The sequence below is a fragment of the Capricornis sumatraensis genome, chromosome 11 (genome assembly GCF_032405125.1).
Source record: "Capricornis sumatraensis isolate serow.1 chromosome 11, serow.2, whole genome shotgun sequence".
In the NCBI taxonomy this organism is placed as follows: domain Eukaryota; kingdom Metazoa; phylum Chordata; class Mammalia; order Artiodactyla; family Bovidae; genus Capricornis; species Capricornis sumatraensis.
In genome coordinates, this window is record NC_091079.1 from 51,264,113 (window position 1) to 51,281,865 (window position 17,753).

The following is a 17,753-nucleotide window of genomic DNA, read 5'->3' on the forward strand; positions in this document are numbered from 1 at the left end:
TTATGTCTCCCACATCAGCAGGCGGGTTCTTTACCACTAGCGCCACCTGGGAAGCCCTAGGCAAGGCTTACCTTGATCTCAATTATATTCTCCTTCCTATTGTCAGCTACAATTTGTGTTGCCTTTTAATTTGTGGTTGGTAGTTTCATTCGTTAAATTTATGTTGCCAGCAGTTTTCCATTTAAAGGTCAATCCATACATATAACTGATCAACAGTTATGATTTGGAACTCCATTAGAATAATGAAACAAAGGAGCTATCTTTTTTTTTGCCTACTACATGCCAAATTATTTACATTAGTTACATTTTAGTTTGTCCAGCATTATGAAGAAGGTTTTATTGTCCACATATTATCGGTGAGGAAACTGAAGTTAAGGAATTTAAGTAACTTCCCCAGTGTTGCTTCCAGGATAAGAATATAAGGGTAGATAAGTAGAAAGAAGATTTCTCTTTTAAGACACTTTGACAGCTGTCAGGAGCTCACTGAGTACAAATTCTTTCTATCAGTATGTAGCCTTATTTTTTAAAAAGGCTAACAAAACATATACCTTATATCATTAGAGCATTGTCAGGCAGCTTTGGGACTTTGGGGGAAAATGTTAGTGTTCAGATAAAAGGAAAAAACTGACCTTTGCATAAATAAGGTTATTTGAGAACAGTGTTTTTATGCAGATGACTAGAAATTGGTGGAAACTAAAATCACATTTCACCCAGAAGGCGGATTTCTGGTTTAAAGTGTTGGAACAAAAGTAACTACAGTGAGAATTGCTCACACACATAAAGACTACATTTAACCCATTTGAATTTTCCCATAATTGTGTGGGATATTAAAAACAGAAATGTTTTTGTCTTTTACTTAAAATGTTTACTACAAATTCAAAACCATGTAGGATTCTATGCTTTGAATTGCATGCATTTTCAAAATTCAATATAATCTTTTGAAAGTAAAAGTTGGATTTTAATCTGGAAGGCAGCAGATTTGGTTAAGTCAAAAAACTTTATCATGAAAAAAATATTACTTATCTTTAAAAAATCAGTCTTTTAGGTAACAGTAATTGAAGGAAACATCAGCTTGAAATTATGGAAATTAAAAAGTATCACTGGGATATCTGTGAATGTAGCTTGTTCCAGGCTGAAAGTCTGTCAGTATGGAAAATGAGGCTGATTTGGCTACTCGCTGTCTATTTCCATAGTGCTTGAAAAAAGTGAATTCAAAGACGAACCTCTACTTTTCCGTTTTTTTGCGGATGAGGAGATGGAAGGGTCAAATATGAAGCATCGACTGATGAAACATGATTTGAAAGTTGTGGAAAATGTTATAGCTAAATCCTTATTGGTAAGTTTATTACTATGCTGTGCAAATTTTCTTCTTCATTAGACATTGATAGATTTCATAAACATGTTTGGTGATACAATGTATCATTTCAGTCTGTTTGATTTGTAACTTTTTTCATAGTTATTTTGTTAGTCATGTTAATATTTTACATTTCAGATTAAATCCAATGAAGGCAGCTATGGTTTTGGATTAGAAGACAAAAATAAAGTTCCAATAATAAAGTTGGTGGAAAGGGGGTCTAATGCTGAGGTAATGTAAATTAGTGTTTTTATTTAAAATTTTTGTCTGTGACATACACATTTAAAAGTTTTAAACAAACTGAAATCAGCCTTCAAGTATCTCTATTGAAAATAATGATTCTGAATAATCTTATTCTGAGGTTCTTTGTAATACTGTTGGAGTTTGTGAAAGAGGGTGTCTGAGTAGCTAAGGATAGTGGGGGAGGTATTGTAAAGATGTACAGCTTCAACTTGACCTTGTAGGAGTCCATGTGGCTTAGTCCGTGTCTGATTCTAGTTTGCGACCTGGTGGAGACTGTATAGGGTGGGACTGTATTATGCATGTTACGTGATTCTTCCACTGAATCAAGAGCTGTGTCTTCTATTTTCCTATCACTTGAATTTTTTTTATTGTGGTAAAAGGCACATATTATAAAACATACTATTTTAAACATATTTAACTGTACAGTTCATTGGCACTAAGCACATTCACATTGCTGTGCAACTCTCACCATCATCCATCTCTCAAAATTTTTTACCTTCATAAACTGAAACTCTGTCCCCATTAAATCGTAACTCCCCATTTTTCCTCCTCCCCCGTCCCAGCCCCTGGTGCCTGGAATCTGCCAGTGGACTTTCTGACTCTATAAATTTGACTATTCTAGGTACCTGGTGTAAGTGGAATCAAACAGTATTTGTCTGCACCCAGCGTATATTGGAATGCATTTTTAAGCTTAGCTTAATGTATGTCCTACAAACAGATGGCACTTCCTTTTCTCCCCCCTATGCTATACAGTAGGTTCTTATTAGGTATCTATTTTATACATTAGGTAGTCTGTGTATCTGCTAAGATCATGGTATCCAGCTCTCGTGTGTGTGTGTGTGTGTGTGTGTGTGTGTGTGTGTGTGTGTGTATGTTAGTCACTCAGTCTTGCCCAACTCTTTGCTACAGACCCCATGGACTGTAGCACACCAGGCTCCTCCATTCATGGGATTTTCCAGGCAAGAATATTGAAGCAGGGTGCCATTTCCTTCTCCAGGGGATCGTCCTGACCCAGGGATCAAACTTGGGTCTTTTGGGTCTCCTGCATTGGTAGACGAGTTCTTTCTGCTGAGCCACCAGGAAAGCCCACTGAAAGCTTTATGTATAGCGTATTAATGTTGGAGAAAATAAATCTGCTCAGGTCATACCCTGTTAGTGGGCCTGGCCAACAACTAACTATTTTTGTTAATTTTCTATGATGAAGAAATGTTTTCCCCATTTTCAGATGATGTTCTTGGGGCCCAGGTTCACCTGACTCTGCCACCAATAAAATGCCCTCTGCCAGGTTTTCATCCTTCAGCTAGTAACTAGCATATGCTATAGTTTACAGGCAGTGTGCATGTGTGTGCGCGTGCTTAGTCATTTCTGACTATTTGTGACCCCATGGACTGTAGCCTGCCAGGCTCCTCTGTCCATGGGATTTCCCAGGCAGGAATACTGGAGTGGATTGCCATTTCTTCCTCCAGAGTATCTTCCTGACCCAGGTATGCAACCCGAGTCTCCTGAGTCCCTTGCATTGGCAGGTGGATTCTTTACCTATGAGCCACCCCATTTTTTCCCTTTTAGGCAGTAGGGTTAGTTAAGAAGATTGACCTGGTTGGCATGCAGAGATAATGTCTTCCTCCTTATCCTTCCAGCATCTTGTGATCCATGCCGGTTGGAGTTCTTCTTGGATTCCAGGCATTTCTCTCTCATGCTCTGCAGACACCTATGCTGTGTCAGGCTAGAGATGCATATTTGGTTGTCATCCATGTCTGTATAGAGGTTGTAACTCTCTGAGTTATTTAGATATAGATGGAAAACACAGGAAAAACAATTAACCTGAGGTTTGACTGTAGTTAAAAGGATGAAGTAAGAAGAACTATCAAAGATAACAGAAAAAAAAACGGTCACAAGTGAAGTACAGTGTTAAGTCCTGGAAGGAGGGAGAATTGCAGTAGAGACGGGTGTGATCCAATGAAAAACTAAATCAAAGAGAGTGACTATGTTATCTCTTCCACAGTTCTGTATTGTGACATTGTATAAAAACATTGTGGATGTGTTAAAATGTCAGAAGTCACTAAGTTCTAGACCTTCTCAGATTCTAATTCCGTGAAAAAGTAGGTTTCTTATTAAAATATTATTATTATTATTTTGCTATTTCTCTCCTAGATGGCTGGCATGGAAGTTGGGAAAAAGATTTTTGCGATTAATGGTGACCTAGTTTTTATGAGACCTTTCAATGAAGTGGATTGCTTCCTGAAATCATGCTTAAATAGCAGAAAACCTCTAAGAGTTCTCGTGAGCACAAAGCCAAGGGAGTAAGTTGTATAGTTTATACAGTGTTTAAAAACATTACACATTAGTGAGTAAAATAGGAAAGTTAGCAAAATCGGTGTCTGAGATTAAGCATCTCATTGCTTGCACATTTGAACTTCACCAACATCACTGATACTGGTCTTTATATGATGGAAAAGTTATGTTGCTTATGATGGTTAAGCTACTTTATGTTGCTACTTAAAGCACGTTATTTTCAGCAGAAATAATATTTTCCTTTTCTTACCCCCATTTGTCTTGTTTGGGTTGGGTTGAGCTTGATTATGAGTAAGGAAAACTAGTAGGACACTTGGTAATGGAAACTTTATTCCCTCATGCTCCCTAAATCCAAGGATTTCAGGGACCACAAACTGATGAGACACCCTGTGTTGATACACACAATTGTTTGTTGTTCAGGTGCTCATGTAGTCAGTTGTTCATGTCCCATTCTTGGCTACCCTATGGACTGTAGCCCACCAGGCTCCCCTGTCCTTCACAAACTCCTGGTGCCGGGTCTTTTCCAATCTTTGTGTCAGGTCTACAAGGGGATATACATAATTGCATCTTTATAAAATGGGAGCATGATTAATGATTTGGGGGCTTTTTGAAAAAAAATTAATATGATATTATGGGTATACTTGGGAAAAATTGGCTTTTGGTCTGCAAATCATCTATGATCTAGTGTCCCTGAATCAGATTTCCGTGACTTGCTGAACCAATTAATTAATCAAGAGAATGCATATAAAGTACTTAGCATAATGTCTTAACATACTGTGATTATATCCATATTACTCTTTAAAAATGAATTATATTATTTTTCTATAGTAATAAGCAACTTCATTAATTTTAAGATAAATGAAGTTTACCACTTCAGAAGCAAAATGGTTTATTTTAACTACTTATGAAAATATTCTAAGTATATATGGTATAGTGTCTTCCCTACCTTGATATGTATTTTCAGCAATAGCTGAATCCATCATTTATCTTAGGAGCTGAAGTGCAGTGTAATGGGCTAGATTCTTCAGTGTCATCCAGGTAGAGGCTCTAGCTTCTACCCATGGCTTACCAGGGGGTCTGAAGGAGTGAGCACAACTCATCAAAGTTAGTAATTTAGGAAGACTTTGAGCAGATAAACATGATAATGTCTTTACTCTAAGCCTAATTAAGATCTCTTGTTGTCTTTGTGACCATGACTGGCTCTTTTAGCCCACCTAGCTCCTCTGTCCATGGGATTTCCCAGAAAAGAATATTGGAGTAGTTTGCCATTTCCTTCTTCAGGGGTCTCCCTGACCCAGGGGTCAAACTCAAGTCTCCTCCCTTGGCATGCAGATTCTTTACCACTGAGCCACCAGGGAAGCCCAATTATGATCTATTACTTCCCTTTTTTTCTAAGATGAAGCTTATCTAGTTGCCTACCTCTGAATTTCAGTTCAGTCCCTCAGTTGTGTCTGACTCTTTGCAATCCCTTGGACTGTAGCACGCCAGGCTCCCCTGTCCATCACCATCCCCAGAACTTACTTAAACTTAAGTAGTCCTTGATACCATCCAACCATCTCATCTTCTGTCATTCCCTTCTCCTGCCTTCAGTCTTTCCCAGCATTAGGGTCTTTTCCGAAGAGTCATTTCTTCACATCAGGTGGCCAAAGTATTGGAGCTTCAGCTTCAGCAGCAGTCCTTCCAATGAGTATTCAGGACTGATTTCCTTTAGGGTGGACTGGATTGATTTCCTGGCAGTCCAAGGAAATTTCCTTGCAGTCTCAAGAGTCTTCTCCAACACCACAGTTCAAAAGCTTCAATTCTTTGGTGCTCAGCTTAAAGGTCCAACTCTCACATCTGTACATACTACTGGAAAAACCATAGCTTTGATTAGATGGACCTTTGTTGGCCAAGTAATGTCTCTGCTTTTTAATATGCTGTCTAGGTTGGTCATAGCTTTTCTTCCAAAGAGCAAGCACCTTTTAATTTCATGGCTGCAGTCATCATCTGCAGTGATTTTGGAGCTCAAAAAAATAAAGTCTGTCACTGTTTGCACTGTTTCCCCATCTAATTGCCATGAAGTGATGGGACTGGATGCCATGACCTTAGTTTTCTGAATGTTGAATTTTAAGCCAACTTTTTCACTCTCTTTCACTTTCATCAAGAGGCTCTTTAGTTCTTCACTTTCTGCCATAACGGTGGTGTCATCTGTATATCTAAGGTTGTTGATATTTCTCCCGGCAATCTTGATTCCAGCTTGTGCTTCATCCAGTCCAGCATTTCATGTGATATACTCTGCATGGGCATTTAAAAGGAAAATGACAGGCTGGAAAAGGATGAGGGAGTAGGATTCCAGTGTAATTATTAGTAAACTAAAGACCCTCACCGTGGTTCCTTGCCCTCTGATTTAACCATGTAAATACTTTTCACTGATCATAGACATTTCAATTCAGAGGACTGGGAAGTCATCTGCTTCAATACTGAATAGAAAGAGGCAAATCCTTAGTCTTAGAATTAGTTGCTAGATGAGCAGGGTTGAACCCGGGTCTTCTGACTCTTCCTTTCATGTTTGCTGCACTGTATCTGAAACCCCGTATTTCTGGTCCAGATTCAAGGCTCTCTTTCACCACTTGCTTGTTAATTGTGTTGTTTCAGTATCCTTATCCATAAAAAAATGGGGCTATGGTAAGAGTGTTACAGAGGTGCTAAGAACTTAAATAAATCTAGGTGTGTAAAGAACCTAGTTGTGTGTTCAGCACATAGTATGTCCTCCAGTGATGTTATCTGTGATGCTTATCTGTTCTTTTATTTCATTTTTTTCCCCATTTCTTCTTTATTACGTGAAAAGTAAGTTTCACATTATATTTCAAGACCGTTTTGAGAATTGTTGTTGTTCAGTTGCTAAATCATGTCCAGCTCTTTGTGACCTCATGGACTTCAGCACACCAGGCTTCCCTGTCCTTTACTATATCCTGAACTTTGCTCAAACTCATGTCCATTGAGTCAGTGATACTATATGGAATACTCAAGTTTTTCCTTTTTATTTTTAATTTGTCTGAAATATTGTAACCTTTCCTTTATGCCCTTATTCTAACATATGATTCCTATCAATCATTCTCATATTTTCTTACAATGGCCACTTATAATTTATGTAGTAGAAAGGCAAAAAATGAGAGGCAAATACAACAGAATTTTTCTTTTGAACCCATCTGTATTTTACACATTGATTCTATCAAGGAATTTTTCAAAAGGCTTTGTAGCAGATAATTTAGTGCACTCATTTTCTACGGAAATGAGCATTTCTCTTGTATAAATTTAATTCTTCATAGTGGTCCCAGCAGGGAAACATATTTTCCAAAGGTCATTTTATGAAGAGAGTTACAGTGTTATGAACAAAATGCATCTCACAGTGTTCTGTACAAATTTTGTTTAAAATGTAATAATCTTGAAGATTAGAGCAAAGTCAACCTCGAATAGCAATATAAGGATAGACGTTACTCAGAAAGAGTTTTGAGAGTCCATTATGAATTTTTTACAGTTCAAAAGCACCAATAATTCACCATGGCCAGAAAGCTCCAAGTTATTTTAGTGTGAGTCCTAAGTCACTTCAGTCATGTCTAACTCTTTGTGACCCTGTGAACTGTAGCCCGACAGCCTCCTCTGTCCATGAAATTCTCCAGGCAAGAATACTGGAGTGGGTTGCCATTTCCTTCTCCAGAGGACCTTCCTGACCCAGGGATCAAACCTGCATTGCTTATGTCTGCTGCAGTGGCAGGTGGGTTCTTTACCGCTAGTGCCACCCAAGAAGCCCATTTCAGCAAAAGTGAACCCTCATTCAAGAACTCTCATTCTCTCATTCACAGAGAGGCATGAGCTCTATTTTTTATTTCATGCTCAGAAGATGTGTTTATTCCCTTTTCTTTTCCTTAGTCAATCTTCCATCTTCCAGTGTACCTTTGACAGACCCTAGTAGCAAGGTGTTGTAAAGGAGGCAGATATAGCCTTATATAGCAAAGTGTTTAATTAAGGATAAAGGATAAATTCATTCCAGAAGTCAGTGCCACCAATATACAGATCACTTCATAGTGTGTAACCTAGGGCTACCCTGGTGGCTCAGATGATAAAGAATCTGCCTACAACTCAGGAGACCTGGATTTGATTCCTGAGTCAGGAAATCCCCTGGGGAAGGAAATGGCTACCTGCTCCAATATTGTTGCCTGGAGAGTTCAGGCTCAATTGGTCAAAGGTTGCTCGATGGACAAAGGATTCTTTAAATTCTATAATAACACTTTCAGGCTTCCCTAAAACAGATAGTTTGGATTTCTATCACGGATTGCCAGAAAGCCTGCCAGGATTATATTTGAAATTACAGGGCCAGCCTCTGCCTTCAAGTCTAGGTGCCGTGTGTAGCTCTCTGAACTTTTCTAGACGCAGCATTGCTCAAACAGCTCCCCCAGCTCTTTCATAAACAGCAAGTAAGTGCTGCTCTACCTACCTTCAGACTGTTTCTCAGGTTCCCTTGAAATGCTGCCAGCTTTTATTTCATGATTCATTCATCATCTTTTGGAAAACACTTTTGTTTCTTCGGCATCAAGTGCCATCCATCAACATTTATTACATGGTATTCATTTGTCTTTGCTCTCTCTGGAAATTTATTTAGACTCATTTTTGCTGTTATGATGTTGTGTCTTATCTCGAGTTTGCTGCTTTTCATTGTTGCTCTCTGATTTCTGCCTTCCTTCCTTGGAGTAGCTTGTTTATTATTGCCAGTTTATTACTCCCTCCCTGGTTTGCCATGATGGCTGACTCAAGATCTCCATCCCTTCCTCTTCATTACCATGTGGATTCATTAAAAAATACGGTTTTTCTTATTCAGATTTACTTTTTGATGTGTTATCCTTTTAAAATTCCACTGAATGAACACTAAAGCTAATCATATTCTTAAATACATGATTTTGATCCTGTGTTTGACAGGTCTGTTATTTAAAACCAGCTCTTTGTTGTTGCTCTTTGCTGAAGTTCCCAACAGGTAGAAATGGATGAACCCTGTGTTTCTTTTATGTTAATTTTAAAAGTGAGATTTCGCAAAGTGCACCAAAGGCTTTGTCAGAGTAAACTAGGGAGAGATGCTTCCATTGTACTAAGTACTTGCGCAGTTCATAGCATGAGACAGGGCAATTTACGAAAGGTTTCTCTTTTCACCTTCACTGACACCCTGCAAAGTAGTTTTAACATCATCATCTTTTTGCAGAAACTGGCTCAGTTAAACAGTTCATCCAAGTTAGCCAAATATTAAGGGACTAAATCAAGATTCAAAGGGAGGTTGGTGTGACCAGAGCCTGTTCCTTGGTCAGGATATTCTGCGCAATGACTGTGTTCAGTGGGAGATCTTGGGTGCCTGCTCTGGGTCCCTTGGAGGTGCACCCCCCATGCTTGTCCAGCCCAGTCTCTTCACACATTAGACCCCAGATGTGTATTTATTGAAGGATTGAATTTTATTCAGTCCACAATAGCTGTGTGGACAGCTATTGTTTTAACCAGTTGTGGCATTTTAAAGTCATCTTACCTTATTTTCGATTGACTTTAGGACAGTGAAAATCCCAGATTCAGCGGAAGGACTTGGCTTCCAGATCCGAGGATATGGCCCGTCGGTGGTGCACGCGGTAGGAAGAGGTGAGAAAGCCGTCCTGTGTGGTATCCAACTGACCAGCAAGTTTGAATGTCCTTACTGAACAAAAATGTGTGTAATCATGTTGCTATGGATATTCTCAGTGTTTGCTGTATTAGCTCAAAGGTAGTGACTCAGTTGGTCAAGAATCTGCCTGCAGTGCAGGAGACTCTGGTTCAATCTCTGGGTCAGGAAGATCCCCTGGAGAAGGAAATGGCAACCCACTCCAGTATTCTTGCCTGAGAAATCCCATGGACAGAGAAGCCTGGCAGGCTACATTAGATGGAGTCTCAGGAGTCAGGCATGATTTAGTGACTAAACCACCTCCACCAGTATACTCTTATTTAAAAAAAAAAAAAAAAAACTTCTCCAAATTGTAAGACAAATTTGTCATTGTTAACAATTCATAAGAGAATGATTCCTCTCAATCTCACTTTTCTCCATGTTTCAGTGTAATCAAAGGATGTAATGATTTTAAGGTGGTCTGTTTTTCCCTGACAGCATATTACTGTATTTATGTCAACAATTCTAAGATGTAAGTTTGGGTTTAAGAATTATCTGTGTGGTTTATATAGTGTCTGCTACTATATGATTACTTCAAGTGTTCTCATAAACCATGTGTTTTATAAACCATCAAATGCATTTTAAATTAAATAATTTAGGGGACCTAAAACTTAATGTTTATATTTTATTCTCTTTCTGTTTGACAGGCAAATCAGCCTTTGATATCTCTTGTTAACATACACACTTTTAAATTTTATGCTAACATTAATGTAATTTAAAGAAATAACTGTTAGATTCCACATTACTAACCACAGTAAGTAAATTGCTGCTGTAGCAAGAAGGATCGCAGTAAGCGATATGTTTATCTTAACAAGAGATATACATGCTTTTCATTACTAAGATATGTGAATTGTAAAGCATCTCAATATGATCATTCCAACATTACACTGGGAAATTTTGAGATCACATTGCTATCAGAGTCAAATTTATCAAGAACATACTAGCTAGACCTCTATTAGAGGCTATAAAATCGCTTTCATTAGTGTATGTGTGATAAAAATTAACCTTACTTCAAAAACTTCTTTTCACTCAGACTTTTAAAACACATAGATTCATAGATATTTCAAATATTTCCAGTTACTCATTAAAATTATAAAACAGAAATGGGAGTCATTGCATAGCAAAAGGGATGTCTGTTGTGACAAGTATTTCCTTCATTTTCACTAGACCAAAAAGGAGCCAGTCACCTTATTAGCACTATGAAAGAACTGAAAACTGGAGTGAATCAAGTTTTTTCTTTCCTTGTCTTTTAAGGAGCAAGGTTGTATTTTGGAAACTTAGTCATAGGGTTAAGTCCAATTCTGGTTACTGTGCCTTTTGCTTCTGAAGAAGAAAACAAAGAAATGCTCATGTGCTTTTCCTTTTGAGTGAATATGAAATAAGATAATAGCCTGTGGTTTCCTTTTGCTCTGTAATCTTGCCATGAAAACATAAACTTCTTTCCCATTTTTCCTTCTTCAGCCCTTTCCCATGGTTGCACACCAGAGCATATCAATGACTGAACTTCTGCCTGTGGAATCTACAATTCCAGTATGCCAGTTTCTGGCGCTAAAGTCTTTTTTTTTTTTTTTAAATTTCTCATCACTTTGATATTCTCAGGTTGTTTTAAAATTCAGTTGGTTTGTAAGTTAACTGTAGTTCAATAAAAAAAAAAAAAAACGGTAAGCAAAATTCGATAGGGTTGTCCAAGCTTTGGATACTTCTTTTCTGCTGGTGAATTACATCCTGCAGAGTACCACTTCCTCCCTGAGCCAGCTTTATCCCCATGGTGGGTCACTACCGCCACTTGTTTGCATCATTAGGGTCCTCTCATCCCTGTAGCTCAGCTGCATCTAGGGTCCTCTTGGTCTTATCCCTCAGGTGCATCCAGACCACCTCGTTTTGGCCTCAGATAAACGTGATTACAGCCTTTGCTCTTTCTTTTGAGCAGCTGAGAAAGAATTGTCATGGATACGAAATTAGTGTCATCCCAAGTCACTGTCTAGTCTTTTACTGAGCCCCTGTTACTACTCAGCTGTCTGTTTACATGTCTGATCAGTTTTCTCCTCATCATTGCCTCCTGTCTCCCAAGTATGAAGCCTTCCAAGCCCTATATCTTGTTGGCTATTTGACCATCATCTGTTTTTCTCCTACTCTAGAGGAACAGATTTTCCATTTTCTTCTCTAGAGTTCAACGTTAAAATCTCTATAAAGATTCTGGAGCCTATCCCTTCAGATACTGCCTCTGCGGTATTGCATTGTCAGATAGTCCCCTTACAGAATTTTCAGCCTTTCTTTTCACTGAATTACTATAGCAGAGGCTATAAAAATAGACTTGGGTTTCCCAGGTGGCGTGCTTGGTAAAAAAAAAAACCCACCTGCCAATGCAGGAGACTTAAGAGATGCCAGTTTGATCCGTAGGTGGGGAAGATCCTCTGGAGAAGAAAATGGCACCCCACTCTAGTATTCTTACCTGGAGAATCCCATGGACAGAGGAGCCTGGAGAGCTATAGTCCATGGGATCGCAAAGAGTCAGACACAACTGAAGCAACTTAGCATGTACAGCACACATAAAAGTGGTCAGCTTTTTCCTCATTGAAATAAACAAAGAAACAAAGCTATCTTGAATTTAACAGCAAACTCAAAACTTTCCTTCTTCCTTATTTTCCCCTCTAGATCCTTGACGTTCAAAATTTGGTCCCAAAACCGACAGCATTGGCATCACTTGGGAGATGGCTAGAAATGCAGAATCTCAGGCCCCATCCAATACTTACTGAATCAGAATCTGCATTTCAACAAGACCCACCCCCCACCCCCGACCCCCCTGCCGCCAGGTGGTTGGTATGCATGTCAAAGATTGAGACCCTCAGCTCCAGAATATTGCTCTCAGGGCTTTAATTTTTGTCATGACCAAACTTCCTGAAATGCTGGTCTGTATTTTGGCTGGATCTTTGTCACTTCCTACTTGAATTTCAGCCCAGTGCTATAGCTCCTCCCACCTCCAACCCATGTCTTCAAGAGTAGCCCATGTCTTATAAGAGTAATCATGGACTAAACTGAGAAGTGCAATGGATATTGAAAGTTCCTGTCTTTTTTTTTTTTTTTTTATTTTTTTTTATTTTTATTTTTTTTAATTTTATTTTTTATTTTTTTTTTTATTTTTAAAATCTTTAATTCTTACATGTGTTCCCAAACATGAAACCCCCTCCCACCTCCCTCCCCATAACATCTCTGTGGGTGATCCCCATGCACCAGCCCCAAGCATGCTGTATCCTGCGTCAGACATAGACTGGCGGTTCAATTCTTACATGATAGTATACATGATAGAATGCCATTCTCCCAAATCATCCCGCCCTCTCCCTCTCTCTCTGAGTCCAAAAGTCCGTTATACACAGCTGTGTCTTTTTTCCTGTCTTGCATACAGGGTCGTCATTGCCATCTTTCTAAATTCCATATATATGTGTTAGTATACTGTATTGGTGTTTTTCTTTCTGGCTTACTTCACTCTGTATAATCGGCTCCAGTTTCATCCATCTCATCAGAACTGATTCAAATGAATTCTTTTTAACGGCTGAGTAATACTCCATTGTGTACATGTACCACAGCTTTCTTATCCATTCATCTGCTGATGGACATCTAGGTTGTTTCCATGTCCTGGCTATTATAAACAGTGCTGCGATGAACATTGGGGTACATGTGTCTCTTTCAATTCTGGTTTCCTCGGTGTGTATACCCAGCAGTGGGATTGCTGGGTCATAAGGTAGTTCTATTTGCAATTTTTTAAGGAATCTCCACACTGTTCTCCATAGTGGCTGTACTAGTTTGCATTCCCACCAACAGTGTAGGAGGGTTCCCTTTTCTCCACACCCTCTCCAGCATTTATTGCTTGCAGATTTTTGGATCGCAGCCATTCTGACTGGTGTGAAGTGGTACCTCATTGTGGTTTTGATTTGCATTTCTCTGATAATGAGTGATGTAGAGCATCTTTTCATGTGTTTGTTAGCCATCTGTATGTCTTCTTTGGAGAAATGTCTATTTAGTTCTTTGGCCCATTTTTTGATTGGGTCGTTTATTTTTCTGGAATTGAGCTGCATAAGTTGCTTGTATATTTTTGAGATTAGTTGTTTGTCAGTTGCTTCATTTGCTATTATTTTCTCCCATTCAGAAGGCTGTCTTTTCACCTTGCGTATATTTTCCTTTGTTGTGCAGAAGCTTTTAATTTTAATTAGATCCCATTTGTTTATTTTTGCTTTTATTTCCAGAATTCTGGGAGGTGGATCATAGAGGATCCTGCTGTGATTTATGTCTGAGAGTGAATTAATTGAATTTTCTGTCCCATTTGTTTAAACTGACTAGTCTTGTTGGGGTGAAACAAAATATGTTTAGTCATATTTTCACTTCTGAGATGGTGCTTTTTGGATTTTTCTCCTATCCCTTCTCTGCCAACTCTTCAACTGTTGACCCCGTAACTGTTGGCAGTCTCTTCTCTTCTCTGCCTTCTGTGCTTTCTACATAAACAATTGTATTGATCCTCTTTGCTGGGGATTTCTGAATCTCTTTGCTCAGATTCCTTGAATTCTATAGCCAAGATCTAATTGTTCATTATACATCAATGCCCCTTTGGCACCTTAAAATCCAGTGTTTTCCCCAGTTGAACTTTTCATCTCTTCTCTGAAGTTGCTTTACCTCCGGGGCGGTCTCTCTTCATTTAAGTGACTCCATCTACTCAGCCACTGAGTCTAGAGGCACAGGAATGATCCTGGGTACTCTCACCTCTCCATCAACTCCATCATCAAATGTCAAATACTTGATCTCGTTCTCCTCTTCATAACTAATGCTACCTTAATTCCAACCTGGGAGTTTGCGGTAGATGCTTACTGTGATTTTGATTTTTGACTTGAACTCCAATGATCCATCCTGTTTCAATGGGTGGGGAGGGATCATGTCACCTCTCTGCTTAAAATTCTTATATGTTTTTCCTCTTGTGTATATAATAATGTTCACTTCATAAGTTTCAAAACCTGCCTCTGCTTTGTTCACCTATATTTTTCACTCACTTTCATTCAAGACGGACACCAATTGCTCCTATGGTCCCAAATGTCCAGGTTATTTCTTGAGTCAGTACCTCTTTTTTGGGCTGTTCTTTCTTTTCTTCTTGTTGTTGTTGCTTTTTTTAAATATTGGAGTATAGTTTATTTAAAATGTTGTGTTAGCTTCAGGTGTATAGCAAAGTGAGTCAGACATGCATATACATATATTTACTCTTTTTTTGATTCTTTTCCCATATAATCCATTACAGAGTATTGAGTCGAGTTCCCTGTGCTGTGCTTTAGTAGGTCCTTTTAGTTATCTGTTCTGTATGTAATAATGAGTATATGTCAGTCCCATTCTCCCAATTTATCCCTCCCCTTTTCTTATCTCCTGGTAACCATAAGCTTGTTTTCTATGTCTGTTGCTCTATTTCTGTTTTGTAGATAACTTCATTTGTACAACGCCGCCTCCTTTTTTTTTCAAAGATTCCAGGCTGTTCTTTCTGCTGATAGTGTCCCTCCCTGCCCCCCTCCCTCCCTCAATGCTCAGCTTGATCCAAAAAAACCACTTAATATTTCTGGAAGTGAATTTTAGTGAGAAGAAAATGTATACTGTCTTTTTGAATATCAATTATGTTCTTTAACATGTTTTATAACATGCTTAATAATTCCTTCATTATTTGCTTGCAAAGGAAGCTTCTTCCAACATGCTTATGATAATTTTATAATCATTGATATTAATTACATATATTGTATTTAGCAGTGATGCTTTGTAAATGTTGATTTGTTTGGAATGTCAAATAGTATTGATTGGCAGGTCCTGAAAATCTTAACTCACTGGTTAGAATATGCCACTGTATCTATGCAAATAAATGGTGGACAGTTGATGTTTTCTGATTAACTTTATTCTCCACAAATTCTCTGGTTCCTGACTCTGTACATATCCTAAACTCATTTTCTTAGCAAATCCAGTTCACTCCTAGTTGCTATTGATTTGATTTTTTTTAAAAATTTCTTTTAATTGTCATTTAAAAAAATGAAAGTGAAGACTATTTTAATATGCAGAGATTTTGTAGATTAAATGAAGATAAAAAGGCCTGTGCTTCTGGTTTTCTCATTTTGCCATTATATTTGCATGTATAGAACATTTGATTGATTAGACATTTGACATCTTTGCATTTCATGAAAAGATGGGCTCCATAAAGGACAGAAATGGTATGGACCAAACAGAAGCAGGAGATATTAAGAAAAGGTGGCAAGAATACACAGAAGAACTGTATAAAACAGAGCTTCATGACCCAGATAATCATGATGGTGTGATCACTCACCTAGAGCCAGACATCCTGGACTATGAAGTCAAGTGGGCCTTAGAAAGCATCACTACGAACAAAGCTAGTGGAGGTGATGGAATTCCAGTTGAGCTGTTTTAAATTCTAAAAGATGATGCTGTGAAAGTGATGCACTCAATATGCCAGCAAATTTGGAAAACCCAGCAGTGGCCACAGGACTGGAAAAGGTCAGTTTTCATTCCAATCCCCAAAAAACGCAATGTCAAAGAATGCTCAAACTACTGCACAAGGGCACTCATCTCACATGGTAGTAAAGTAATGCTCAAAATTCTCTAAGACAGGCTTCAGCAATACATAAACCGTGAAATTCCAGATGTTCAAGCTGGTTTTAGAAAAAGCAGAACCAGAGATCAAAATGCCAACATCTGCTGGATCATGGAAAAGCAAGAGAGTTCCAGAAAAACATCTATTTCTGTTTTATTGACTATGCCAAAGCCTTTGACTGTGTGGATCACAATAAACTGTGGAAAATTCTGAAAGAGATGGGAACACCAGACCACCTGACCTGCCTCTTGAGAAACCTGTATGCAGGTCAGAAAGCAACAGTTAGAACTGGACATGGAACAACAGACTGGTTCCAAATAGGAAAAAGAGTACGTCAAGGCTATATATTGTCACCCTGCTTATTTAACTTCTATGCATAGTACATCATGAGAAACGCTGGGCTGGAAAAAGCACAAACTGCAATCAAGATTGCTGGGAGAAATCTCAATGATATGATATGCAGATGACACCACCTTTATGGCAGAAAGTGAAGAGGAACTGAAAAGCCTTTTGATGTAAGTGAAAGAGGAGAGTGAAAAAGTTGTCTTAAAGCTCAACATTCAGAAAACGAAGATCATGGCATCTGGTCCCATCACTTCATGGGAAATAGATGGGGACACAGTGGAAACAGTGTCAGATGTTATTTTTTTAGGCTCCAAAATCACTGCAGATGGTGATTGCATCCATGAAATTAAAAGATGCTTACTCCTTGGAAGAAAAGTTATGACCAACCTAGATAGCATGTTGAAAAGCAGAGATATTACTTTGCCAGCAAAGGTCCGTCTAGTCATGGCTATGGTTTTTCCAGTAGTCTTATATGGATGTGAGAGTTGGACTATGAAGAAAGCTAAGTGTAGAAGAATTGATGCTTTTGAACTGTATTGTTGGAGAAGACTCTTGAGAGTCCCTAGGACTGCAAGGAGATCCAAGCAGTCCATCCTAAAGGAGATCAGTCCTGGGTGTTCATTGAAAGGACTGATGTTGAAGCTGAAACTCCGATACTTTGGCCACCTCATGAGAAGAGTTGACTCACTGGAAAACACTCTGATGCTGGGAAGGATTGGGAGCAGGAGGAGAAGGGGACGACAGAGGATGAGATGGCTGGATGGCATCACCGACTCGATGGATATGAGTTTGAGTGAACTCTGAGTGTTGGTGATGGACGGGAGGCCTCGCGTGCTGTGATTCATGGGGTGGCAAAGAGTCGGACACGACTTAGTGACTGGGCTGACTGACTGACTGAGACATTTAAAAGGGGAAGTAACTGATTAGCATGATAAACATCTCTTTATAATATCCCTTCAAACGAATTCTTAGGTGGGGTGGGAAGATATTCTCTTCAACACAGTTTGAATGGCCAAATAAATAGAGAATGTTTGAAAAGGCATTGCCATCAGAGCCAAATTCATCAAGAACTCTTCTGTCCATGGAATTCTCCAGGCAAGAATACTGGAGTGGGCAGCTGTTCCCTTCTCCAGGGATTCTTCCCAACCCAGGGATTGCACCTAGCCCTCCCACATTGCAGGCAGATT

At 38.8% G+C, this 17,753-nt stretch overlaps 1 protein-coding gene across 1 annotated transcript in view; it reads left to right on the plus strand.

The window, feature by feature from the left end:
• Window positions 1–17,753, plus strand: part of PREX2 (phosphatidylinositol-3,4,5-trisphosphate dependent Rac exchange factor 2) — a 294,556-nt gene that overhangs the window by 131,488 nt on the left and 145,315 nt on the right. The window contains exons 16-19 of the mRNA XM_068983504.1: window positions 1,194–1,336; window positions 1,493–1,585; window positions 3,749–3,897; window positions 9,456–9,541. Of these exons, the coding sequence (XP_068839605.1) occupies window positions 1,194–1,336; window positions 1,493–1,585; window positions 3,749–3,897; window positions 9,456–9,541 (471 nt within the window). The remainder of the gene's footprint in view (window positions 1–1,193; window positions 1,337–1,492; window positions 1,586–3,748; window positions 3,898–9,455; window positions 9,542–17,753) is intronic.